At 39.5% G+C, this 13,195-nt stretch overlaps 1 protein-coding gene across 1 annotated transcript in view; it reads right to left on the reverse strand.

Annotated features, from left to right (window-relative positions):
- LOC134657532 (disintegrin and metalloproteinase domain-containing protein 12-like) overlaps positions 1 to 12,342 on the reverse strand; it is a 93,831-nt gene extending 81,489 nt beyond the window's left edge. The window contains exon 1 of the mRNA XM_063513108.1: positions 12,016 to 12,342. Coding sequence (XP_063369178.1) covers positions 12,016 to 12,142 — 127 coding nt within the window. The 5' untranslated portion in view covers positions 12,143 to 12,342. The remainder of the gene's footprint in view (positions 1 to 12,015) is intronic.
- Positions 12,343 to 13,195: the final 853 nt, after the last annotated feature.

Genomic DNA, 13,195 nt, shown 5'->3' on the forward strand with positions numbered 1-13,195 from the left:
TATTTTGACTACTTTGTAAGGACGTTATGGCCCAAAAAAGCAAAAAAAAAAAATACTACCATAAAGCCCGTCACAGACGGAGCGATAATAATATATACCGTAAGATACGGTATCTTACGATATATTTTACATACTATTAGAGTCCACACACGAAGCTGTAATATATATTGTGATATCTTACGATTGCTCAGAAACTTGTGACTCCATTTTGACATATAGCTTACATATTAGAGAGCACGTATAGTCATACATAATCGTAGTTTTATAGTCACATAACACATTACATTTGCTAGCTTTATTACATTTGCACAGTGCAAATATGAACAGTTATTTGACTTGGGTTGACTGACCGAATGGCCCAGTGTTTTTGCAAATAGCCCAGAGAGCAGAGAGTTGCAGTCAGTTCAGCCAAGAAAATGTTTGAAGATTGAAGATCACTAAGATCAGTAGCAACGTACCTACACATTAGTACCGACGTTTTTACTATGTCACTGTGTTGTAGGTATATTTGTGATCCCGTTACTAGATCTGTGAGTGAATGCGTTTAGTTAATGATTAGCATATCCGTGTTATCGTGTTTTAACGTGTCAATGTACTGCTTGTATAATGTATACTTGTAATACTGTTACTAGGTCTCCGAGTGAATGCCCTTAGTTTATGACTATTGTTCGACGCCTAGTGGAATAGATTGGTGGGTGTGTTTTCGCTTGGTGATAAGGCAGTATTAAGGTTATGTCCAATTTACTATTGCTCTATTTAGGTATACATTCATGGGACAGCAGGGACGAGATACGTTCACAGAGAGAGGCCATGGTTGAGCGGATGAACCTGACCCTTAATCTCGTTTCCCAGTGGGGGGGGGGGGACACAATCTGGTCGCGTTCAATGCCTCCAAAACGCAAGCGTGTCTGTTTTCCGCAAAACGGAGTCCATTCGAACTGACTCCTTCTTTCAGAGGTGCATCTGTACCTAGTACTGACCGCCTGGAACTCCTCGGCGTGGAGTTGAGTTCAGTCCTCAACTTCGGCACCTTCATTGAATCTAAAGCACAGACTGCGGCCAGAAAGCAGACTTCTGGGCAGACTCGCTCCATCGTAGGCCACGTCTTCGCCTCGGCTAGTCTGTGGCCATGAGTAAGCACATTTTTAATTAAAAAAAAATACACACTTTTCGACAAATTACATACGTTGTTATTACTCGTATTAATAACTGCGACGTTTTATTTCATGTTAAAATCATCATCACTGGTCAGTTGGTACAGTGAGCAACAGAATTCGCTAAGCGGGCCAGGTGTTCAGAATGATCTTGACGCGACTTTATTGTTATGCGAATAAGAGCGTGTCAATGTCAAGGTAATTTTGAACACCTCGCCCACTTAGCAACTTCTGCTGCTGACTGTACGAACTCGGGGTTCGAACTTCGAACCACGATCTCCCATTTGGAAACCGCATGCCATACCGTTCGTCTATCTGTGTTTCCGGTCCAGATATTACAATATATTATTATATTTATATTATCTATAGGTAAAGCATTTACTCTTTATTGTACTTTACAATGCATAATAAAAAAACAATACAGGAATTTATTTCATATGCATTTGGGCGAATCTACATTTTATTATCATTCGTTGCCAGTTGCCATGGTTACGTTCAAAAATTGTTTTAGCCGCTAGCTAAAAGCCGCTGTTTTAGATACAGCGTAGATAGAGACATAGATACATTTAAAAATATGCTTTAGTAGATTAGATATTTCCAGTGTAGCACGATAACTAAGATCTCCATATGCTTGTCATTTCCAATAGCTCCCATACCAATGTCATTACACTTAAATCGGACGTGACGTGTCCAGAGGAAACGCTCCGTGTCCCTCCATGGAAGCCGTTCCCATCCTGGTCCCATCCAGAAATAACCTCCACCATACGCTACCACTAACTTAGTAAACCTCAACCTTAACTTAAAGAGTTAAGGTGCATTTTAGAACAGTCATCTGTCGATCCGTGCGATTCAAAATAGCGAATGCGCCTGAGGCGTATTTCAAAGTTTTGACGTTTCGACATGAGACGCGAATACAAGAAAACTTTACCGCCTTAACTCAAAGGCATAAGACATACTTTTGTAAAAAGTTTCTTAGAGTAACAAGGTCGTAAGTGTGTAGACTTTATTACTAGAATAAGACGTTTTAGTGTAAGTTGAATTGTACGAGGATCAATGTACGATGGTTGTTCTAAAAACAGCTGTGGATGCGTTCGCTTCGGTTTTTTCTTTATTGCTAGTGATTTAATTAAAGTTTAAGTGTGCTTGGGAAACAATCGGTACTTGTCGGTACAGTTAGCTGAAGTTAAATCTACATAGACAAAGTTCAGAAGAAACTCCAAAACGAGTGTAATGTATGACCAAGCGCATATTAAGTATTAGATTTCAAAGATATTTAAAGCTTTTATACAGTAGCTACATGCTATTTTTAAGAAAAATAACTACATAAAGAGTCATTCTATGAAACTTACTAACTATGTAAACAAACCGCCATATTGAAATTGTCTCTGAATTATGAATTTACTAGTGAGTTTTGTTTACATAGTTAGCAAGTTCCAATTCCAAGGTAGGCTATATACTTAACTTTTGTACAAAAGTAACCTTTAAGTTTTAAATACAGGTAAAGAAAAAATATTTTCCTGTTCTGTGAAAAAAGCGTGCGCCAGTAGCAAAAGCAAACAAGCATACAGCCCGAATGATGGCTAATATGTAGTTACTGTAGCTTACGGACGCTTCGGTATGTTCGTTTTATAGAATATTAGGGCCTGCAGGAATGCATTCCACACTGAGGTATGTATTTGAATGAAACCTATAACACTAAAATATTATTATTATTGTTTGATGTTTCAATCCAAACATTTAAAGCTTCTTCGCGTTATCAATGCACTTACATTATTTAGATATTTCACTTTAACGAAACACGGTTTAATCAAAACTGAACTCTAATTTGTGGGTAAAAAGAACGAAAACTCTTGGATTTGAGATAAACATCAAATTCTCTACGATACGACCACGAGACGACATTTACGATTCGACATAACATCATCGAATAGAAACAGTCTTAAGCGACACTGATGTGAGCCCCGAATTTAACTCCTATCGATAACTAAATAAAGCATAGTTTCGACTGAACTACTAGAATTCATGAAATGCAACTATAACTCAGGATAGTGCATCAGTCACCGTGCTACACTCATAAAAGTTCCTGGCGACTAATAAATATAAAGCTACGTTAAAAAATAAACAAAAGAATACATTACACGCACATGTGACGTAGGCACAACGGATGTCGGACGCGTTTTGTTTTTAGAATTCGATGATGCATTTGGAAAAACGGCTGCGGGTGCCACTTCTAAAGTTCTATATGACGTCTCCTCGTAGTTTTAATCAGGGATGTTGCGGATGTAGATTTTTTGACATCCGCGGATGCGGATGCGGATATTTAAAGGCTCACATCCGCGGATGCGGATGTCAAGATTAGGTACTTAGAAAACATCAAATATGTATTACATTTTTAGTATTTTTTTATTGAAAAAAACCGAAACGTTTAGTATTTGAGCAAGAATATAGGTGCGTTTTATTTAATAAACAGTAACTTGGCCGACTTTTCTGGATCTTGACGATTTCGTTATAGGTAATGACGAAATTACCTAGCACTTACGCCGCCGCTAAGACGTTCCTGTACCGACTTGTTTGACATCCGCATCCGCATAAGCTCGCGATTTAATGCGGATGCGAATGCAGATGCGGATGTTGAAAATAATGCGGAAGTTCCGCGGTTGCGGATGCGTATGTTCGCAACATCCCTGGTTCAAACTATATTATGGCGTTTCCTCGTAGTTTTAGTTGCATAGAGTCGGAGGCCGAGCTAACTCTATGTCAAGTGAAAGTTCTAAGAAAATATGACCTTTGTAGTGACACTACCACTCAATGTCACTACAAAGTAAGCTTAGACGAACTCTAGAAATAATTTAAAACAGCAGAGCAATAAAAAATCATGCCTATATGTGTGACAAGTGCATAATGAATCAGCCATATAAAAAAACAATTGTTAGCTAATCGGAAGCCATGATTCATACAGGAAATACATGATTGTATGCAACCGAGAGGCAATTACAACATCCGAGGTGTACTATACAATATTGACAACTTTGGCAAGGTTTGCCTGAGACTTCGCGTAGAACTCGTAGGTTACATTTTCGTGCCTTTTACCCTGTTTTGTATGTGAGATTTTTCGGCTATAGGGCTGCTATAGGACTCTATAGCCATCGACGGCGATGCTGGACCCCGTGAACCCACAAACGCCGCAACAAACATCTACAACATATGCTGTGGCCAATAATGATGATATATTATTTTAACTTATTCTTGAAATTGGCTTATCATATTATTTTTAATTATTGAATAATAAAGTTACAGTTAATATTACTACAAGACCCAATCGTGGGCAAAACCTTGAAGAGGTTCTCTAATAGAGGAGGTAATCTGTTTGTTATTCGAACGCCTACCGAAATAGGCCTGCAAGTCATCAAATATAGTTCGTTAAGTGAACGAACGGGACACTGAATACTCGAATAGCTAACGCGTGTCGCGTTAGGCATCTTAATGTGTCCCGCTTTGGCGAGCGTGTCTTGTGCTTAAAATGTACTCTACTGATACTACTGATTATTCGCAATGTATCATCACAGAATCACTTTTGTCAACAGCAATATATTCGAGCATCATTCCGGAAATTAGTCCTTAAAGCCAGTAATGTGTATCAAAACAAAACGTCGTAGATACACAAGCCTTCTAAAGACGTACGTCGTTTCTAGTTCAGGCCACTTGGGACTTCTTTAGAACATGTGGGCTGTCATGTCAGTGCTAGACTCGGCTTGACTCATCAGATCGAAATACAACGGGTATTTGTAGCATTATGGTTGTCGATGAGACACGGTGCGTTTAGAGGGAGAAAAACGGTTGTAGATTTGTTGTATTTAGGGTAAATCTTTTCTTGTCAGTCTTGTCACTCGTTGCCATGGTTACGTTCCCTGGGTCACTCTTTAAAACCTGGTTTTTAGGCATTTAAATTCTCCAAACACGCTTTTTTGTGAAACTTATAAACCCTTTCCATTGCGGGTCGTCTACCAAGCGTGTCAGAAAAAGGTGGTGGACAATGTCTTCTAACAAACTATGCTACTATTGTCTCTTGGCTGAACGGACAGAATAACAACAAGAAATAGTTGATCCACCCTTTAAACACATTGAGATTGTACAGTCAGCAGCAATAATTGCTAAGCAGGCGAGGTGTTCAAAATTATCTTGACGCGACTTTATTGTTAAGAGAATAAGAGCGCGTCAAGGTAATTTGAACACCTCGCCCGCTTAGCAAGTTCCGCTGCTGACTGTATAGTCTTGCAAATTAACCAGCAGTGCTTATTATAATATCCATTTCAGATGCAGACAAAGAAGCAATGGTCCAGCCAGCCCGAGCCGTCTGTGTCAAGCGAAGAAAAGGTACAGTCGCCATCAGGTATATCGGAGCGGCTAAGGCGTTCACAAATATCAGAACACGCCTCTATTGTCAGGGCGTTAGAGTGCGTGTTCAGATATTGTGAACACCTTGGCCGCTCCGATATATCTGATGGCGACTGTACAGCGAACATTATGGTTGCGTTTATAGCATTCTAATGACCAGATGAAGTTTGCGTCTCTAATTGTGTTTGCGATGTTTATTGTTATTTTGCGCTATATAAGTTGACAGCCAAAATCCTTATCTGCCTCTCTATCACTATCGCATATTCGAGAGAGAGGCAAATAGACGAACGAAAGAAATTGTTCGCGGTAGGCCGTGGCTTTAGGGCCAAATGCGATGCGAGCTCAGTCATTTAATGAAATGTAAACATGCCTTTAGATTGACGACGCGACGTTACTTAAGGAAGTTAAGGATCTCAGAAATGTTACCACGAACTCAAGTACCTATTTACATACATTATGCACCAATGCAATAATGTTTTTTGCTATATAGGGTAATTCGCCATTAACTGGTCACCCTAAACTAAAAATAAATTATATTCACCTATAAACAAAATTCATTTTAGTATAAAGGTTCAATAACTGGCCAGCCTTCAATAACTAGCCAATTCATTTTTAGTTTAGGGTGGCCAGTTACTGGCGAATTAGCGTAATTAACCATCGGAAATGCTGTCAACTATAGCCATTTTTATACGCCGCCATATCAGTACATCTGACAACTTCCTTTCTTACAAATAGCGTATGCAATGCGAAGTATGGTCAGAGACTTGTGGGGATTCAGGAAGGTCATTCAACTTGGCAGCCGCAAAGGATAATAACGACATACTTGGTGCTATATCATATCACTGTCAGCCCATTAGCATGGAAGAAATAGGAACTTAAGTAGATACATATAGCCTAAGCACAATTAGGTAAAGTGTCATTCTATGGAACTTGCTAACTATGTAAACAAAAGTCACTAGTAAATTGACATTCAGATACAATTTTAATATGGCAGTTTGTTTACATAGCTAGCAAGTTCCATAGAATGACACTTTAGATTTTAGATGGTACCCATGGGTATAGTCAGCAGCAGAAGTTGCTAAGCGGGCGAGGAGTTTAAAATTACCTTGACGCGCTCTTATTTTCTTAACAATAAAGCAGTGTTGCCAGATGGGTTTTACGTTCCGTTACGCGCACCTCTTAAAAATAGTACGCAAATTCAAGTTTGAGTACGCAGTATAAAATTTACTGTAAAATAGTAGTTTGTGCAACTGGGGCATAATGAGAGGCCTTAAAATTCGAAAGTGGTTTTATGAAACGAGAATTATAGCTGTTCAAGCAAATCTTGTCAGTAAAAAAAGGCGCGAAATTCAAATTCTCTATGAGACGATATCCCTTCGCGCCTACATTTTTCAAATTTGCCGCCTTTTTCTACTGACAAGATCTGCTTAACCAGCTATATGTACAGTTGCATACAATTCCTTATATACACACATATTAAAAGTACTTACTCTAGAGCCCCCTCCAGACCATGTGCGTGAATCGCGGCGCGAAGTTCGAAAATCGATTCCACACTCGCGTTCGCGCTTCGCGCTGCGATTCGTGCGCGAGTGTGGAGGGGCTAAGTCATCAGTAAACTAGCTTTGGTGAATATCGTCTGAGGGCCTACCGCGAACCACGTTCGACGTGTTGCCTCCCTGTCACACTTACGTACGAATTTACAAGTGCGACGGAGAGGCAACACGTCGAACGTGGTTCGCGGTAGACCCTCTGGACACAGAGCGCCTACCGCGAACCACGTTCGACGTGTTGCCTCTCTATCGCACTCATAAATTCGTACGTAAGTGTGACGGGGAGGTAACACGTCGAACGTGGTTCGCGGTAGGCCCTCAGCTATATCATTTCGTCAGCTGACAACAGTGACAACCAAAACTCACTAGTTATTGTTAAGGCCCCAGTACACAATGGGCCATCGCCGGCCACTCCAAGGGACGCATTTATGCGTTAGAGGGAGCAAGTGATATTGCTATCTCATTCTACCGCATGGCTGAAAAAGGCGGCAAATTTGAAAAATGTAGGCGCGAAGGGATATATTATCATCCCATACAAAATTTGAATTTGGCGCCTTGTTTTACTGACAAGATTTGCTTGAAGAAATACAATAAAACTTCGTTTTCTGTAGGGTGAAAAGAGGTATGAAACCAAGTTACAGGTACAAATGTAAAATGGAGTATTACGCGGAAAATTGTATTATCGTTTTAAAATGTATGTATTATGTCTATAATTCACCTGTTAACATATGGTTAACATCCGATCCAATTAAAGAAAAGAATGTATAGTAATACTAACTCGCAATTTGATCCTTTTTTGATCGATATATTAACTATTATAAACAACAAACATGAAAATATTGAAAATTAAACCGCCAAAGAAAACTTAGAAAACTACAAACCAAAGCGCCAACACAACAACAGCAGAGCATAGCGCAAACCAAATTAACCAAAACAAAACATACAGGGGGCCTAGCCAAAACGCGTTTTGAAAAACGATATCGCTAACGAAACGATAAAAAATGTATGGGAATGACAGGTACCGTTGATGAGTTAAACTAAACAAAATCAAACTGTAATGCACAGCTAACATGTTCGATTTTGCCTTGACGATGTTGATGGTGCTAATGTCATTAGATTGACCATTGGCAGCAAAGAGTAAATAAAGTAAGTAGTGATTGGCAGTGTCACTTGCTTGTCGTGCGTGCGACAGGCACAGATAATCTATAGAAGTATGTTTGAGTAGTAAAAATTATTTGAGTGCGTTCCTAAATAATATTAATCGGAAAACCTAAAAAATATTTATTCTGTTCAAGTGTAGTAACAGGTGATAAAATATAAAAATAGTACGCAAATCGCCGGATGAGTACGCGAGTACGCATGACCATAAAATAGTACGCAAGGCGTACTATGGCGTACCCATCTGGCAACGCTGCAATAAAGTCGCGTTAAGATCATTTTGAACACTTGGCCCGCTTAGTAACTATTGCTGCTGACTGTACCTAAGGGCGTCTGCTAGCTGGCGCGGTTGCACGGAGCGGGTAAGTGGGTTGACGAAAAATTGTATGAGGGTGGTATTCCACCTGTCCAATTTCTTTGTCCAATGTCAATGCGTCCCACTCTCACATTCAAACAAAATGTGAGATGCAAATACACATTGCCACCCTAGAATACCACCCTGAGCAACGCTAGCTGACGCGTGTGAACAGAGCGGGCGCCATTGTAGGTATAGTTGGTCAAACCAAATTGACAGTAAATAAGAACAAAAAAATATATACTCATCCTTTTCTTTTGGGTGCTAGTACTAGTGTAAGACAAAGACAGTATGATTCTCTCTGTCTATGTTTGAAATGAGACAGTCCTTTGACAAACTATAAAATCCGTCGCATGCGTCCGCGCGAGTTAGCGTCCGTCACTGACACTATTTTACGAACGCCCTAAAAGGATGGTGCTTTTAGCGATAATTTTATAACAGCATAGGAAATTAAAAAAAATAATTGGTAATATTTCCGACTGCATCCAGTGACACAGCAGGCCATATCTCCGGTTGTGTCAACGACACGTCGCTTCGCAATAACGGAAGTTGTCCTACTGTTCCACATCCTTTGATAATGGGCTTTTACTCTGCTGGTACTTTTGTCAATTATTAATATAAATTACACTGCGGTAATTAGCTGTAGCAGAGTGGTAAGTTTTCACATTGGATGTTGTATGTTACGATGAGCGGGATATAGTCGCCATCAGATATATCGGAGTGGCCAAGGTGATCAAAATATCTGAACACACACTCTAACGCACTGACAATGACAATAGAGGCGTGTTCAGATATTTGTGAGTAGCGTAGCGTTGTCTTGCTCACACCGGTGCGGCATGCGGATCCATATCAGTGTAATCAATGTGTAATGCTAAATTTCCAAATTTATGACTGGAGGTCATTCTTTAAACCCTGGCCTGGGTATACGAATAACTCTATTGTTCGGGTATGCTACACTCGGCTCAAGACTTCTAGAACATTGTACAGTCGCCATCAGATATATCGGAGCGGCCAAGGTGCTCACAAATATCTGCACACACCTTTATTGTAAAGGCGTTAGAGTGCGCGTTCAAATATTGTGAACACCTTGGCCGCTCCGATACATCTGATGACGACTGTATGAGATCCAATATTATAAACGTCAAACTTCTATGAAATTATGACACTTGCACTGGGTGTGCTATCAAAATCGTTGCAGACTACAATACAAAACTAGAGTTACAATAAAACCGGCCAAGTGCGAGTCGGACTCGCGCACGGAGGGTTCCGCACCATCAACAAAAAATAGAGCAAAACAAGCAAAAAAACGGTCACCCATCCAAGTACTGACCCCGCCCGACGTTGCTTAACTTCGGTCAAAAATCACGATTGTTGTATGGGAGCCCCACTTAAATCTTTATTTTATTCTGTTTTTAGTATTTGTTGTTATAGCGGCAACAGAAATACATCATCTGTGAAAATTTCAAATGTCTAGCTATCACGGTTCGTGAGATACAGCCTGGTGACAGACGGACGGACGGACGGACGGACAGCGGAGTCTTAGTAATAGGGTCCCGTTTTTACCCTTTGGATACGGAACCCTAAAAACGATGAATCTTACCATATCAGTCTATGCACAGTTTTTCCACTTACAGTAGTGTCATAAATTGCATTTTATCTCTGTAGACTATACAAAGAGGTGCATCATTAAATCAATATGCATATTAACACAGTAAGGCTTCGCTGCATTGCAATAGTTTGTGTAGGACTACAATTACCATAAGAATGCATGATAAACAGGTTTACAATACTTGCAGGGCCATGAATTATGATTTGTGCTAATTTTATTTGTTTCAATTATTTATTTATTTAAACTTTATTGTGGGGTGGAGTGGCGGGAGTGTGCATTGGACAGAGTCAAGTGGCGGGAAAGAGGGGAGGCCTTTGCCCAGCAGTGGGACACACCAATAGGCTAAAGTAAAAAAAAAACTTTATTGCACAAAAGAGAACTTATCGTACAAAAGGCGGACTTAATGCCAAAAGCATTCTCTGCCAGCTGCTCTTCTTAATGCCAAAAGCATTATAACTTTGACTGTGTCTTGATGTATAGAGAAACAATACAAAATTACTGACCAACTTACCAACAGCAACACTCTTTAACTGTCCATCGGTGGACCTTATGCCTTATGTAATAAGGTTTACAAACTGTCTGTCACAATGGATGTGAAAAATGCTCAGTAAAATAGTAAGTCTTGAAATGTTGAAAAACTAGGTAATATACCAAATAAAATGTATTTGTATGGGAGCGCTCATGGAATGCTCCCGGAGGTCCACTATACAGTGTAAACTCCTTATAACATCACTCGATATAACTTTTCACTCCCTATAACGCCGACATTTTTGCCTCTAGTTGGTTTACTTTAATATTATTTTCTCTCTATTTAACGAAAACTCTCTATAACGCCAAAAAGTGTCCAGTCCCTTGAGTGTCGCTATATAGAGTTTACACTGTATGTCCAAAAAAATCTGATTGAGGGACAGCCAGACATTCTGGATTTTGTGTTTGTTATCCCAGCTTCCCAGGTTGGTGGGTGACTAATTTTGCCTCTTGCAAGGTAGCATGGCAACCAAGGACAAAACTATCCTGCCCTCCTAATGTCACAGAATACATAATAGTACTAAGTACAGAAGACTCACTCACAAAACGCGTCTGTTACGATCAGCACAGATATGGCCGCTAGGTGGCGACAGCGCCACGCACGGCTTATGGCTTTCCCCAAAATTTGGGCCCAATGGATGTACTTTTAGCTACCTGTAGCAAAGCGACGAAATCCCAGAGTGAGACACGCCTGCTAATGTTAAATGCAATAACTAATTTTGAAATCTCATTCAATATGAGAACAAGGTAAACAATTATTTTTGTCAGATGATGCACTCTTGTACTAACAGGGTGTCTAATTGTCTATGTTATGTTGTTGTATTGTTTCTCTACATGATACATTATTTATGAATAGTAAAACTTAACAGTATTTCGGAATTGTTTTCTACAATAATAATAGGAAAATTCAGTTTTTGTACTTACAATTACATTAGCATTTGTGTACTTTAACAAAATTCCAATAAGAACAACAAATTATCTTCCAGATTTCCCAAATGAAATGAACTTTGAAGGATCTAAGAATATTTGTAAGTATAAAAAATACTTAAAAAATTAAACACTTCAAGTATAGTTACAGTTACTAACAAATTACACCAATAAATGTATTGTAATATATATTACCTATTACTCCCAAATACTTGTGTTAAGCTATTTGTTTTTGTTTAATATCCCATGGAGCGTATGACTGTCTAGTGTTTGTTTACTGATAACAAACTTAAAAAAATAAGTTTTCGTTTCAATGCTTTAAATATAGCAATGACTTACTTCCATAAGCTTCGGTGCAGCGCGTCGCCAAGTCCAGTAATATCAGGAAATACACAAGATACAAGCACCAGACACATGAACCATCACCTCTAAACATTTTACCACTTCTTTTTGTGTTTTGTGACATGATTAACAACCAAACACTATTAGGGCTGTAAGCTACTATTTACACCATAAATATCAACTAAACTTTACATTTTTATTATAAAAAGTTAAAGTTTTTGTTCTAACAAAGCAATTCACGACACAACGTTCATAAAAACAACTCGACTGTGACTTGTCCGTTTCGACGCGCACTCAGTACGAGACAATGCGACGCACTCGCCTCGCCTCACTTCACAACATTTGCTCACGTCAATGTCAACGTCAAAGAATACCACGAATACCATAGAAGGTAGCATTCTATAGAAGTGGTCTACGCGTGCCTCCGTGAGGGACAAAACATATAAATTCGACCAATCATAGCGTCGCATTGCGCCGCTATGATTGGTCGAATTTATTTGTTATGGGGGCAACAAATGAATTCGACCAATCACGGTGGTCAATTTACGGTGGGAATAAAACAGGATGTGAGACTGTGACAAGGACAAACAATAATAGCGCTTTCGCTGCTACTCCTACTGAAAGATACATAAGACTATCCCGTTCTGTCAGTTATCCCCACCACTCATGCCCAATCCAGTTATACTAGATTCATGACGAATACATTGTATGTTATCTGTGATCAAAACGTCAAAGTGTTGGCTTTTTGTTATGTTGGTCAAACTGAATTTTTGATCATTTATTATAGTTATAATCGTACGTGAAATTCTAGTAAAAATTTATCGAAGAACCTTATCTGTGGTTGCGCATTAGTGTTGCTATATTACTAAATATAAAGAGAAACGGGGTATTTTTAAGTTACGTAATCATAATAATTGTTATGGCCCCAGCATGCAGGGCCGGATCTAGGGTAGAGCGAGTGGAGCGGCCGCTCTAGGCGCCGGATGGCAAGGGGGGCGCCAAAATGGCAAATGATAAAAAAAAAGTTTTAAAAGACGCGACTGTGGCGGGGGCCCAAAATACGCTTGAAAACTTCAACGAAGGGCGCCAAAACCCGATTTCGCTCTACCCTGATCAAGGGCTAGGGCCGGCACTGCCAGCATGGAGTTATATTTTTGTTTATTAACTCTAAATCCGT

The sequence above is a fragment of the Cydia amplana genome, chromosome 20 (assembly GCF_948474715.1).
Source record: "Cydia amplana chromosome 20, ilCydAmpl1.1, whole genome shotgun sequence".
NCBI lineage: Eukaryota > Metazoa > Arthropoda > Insecta > Lepidoptera > Tortricidae > Cydia > Cydia amplana.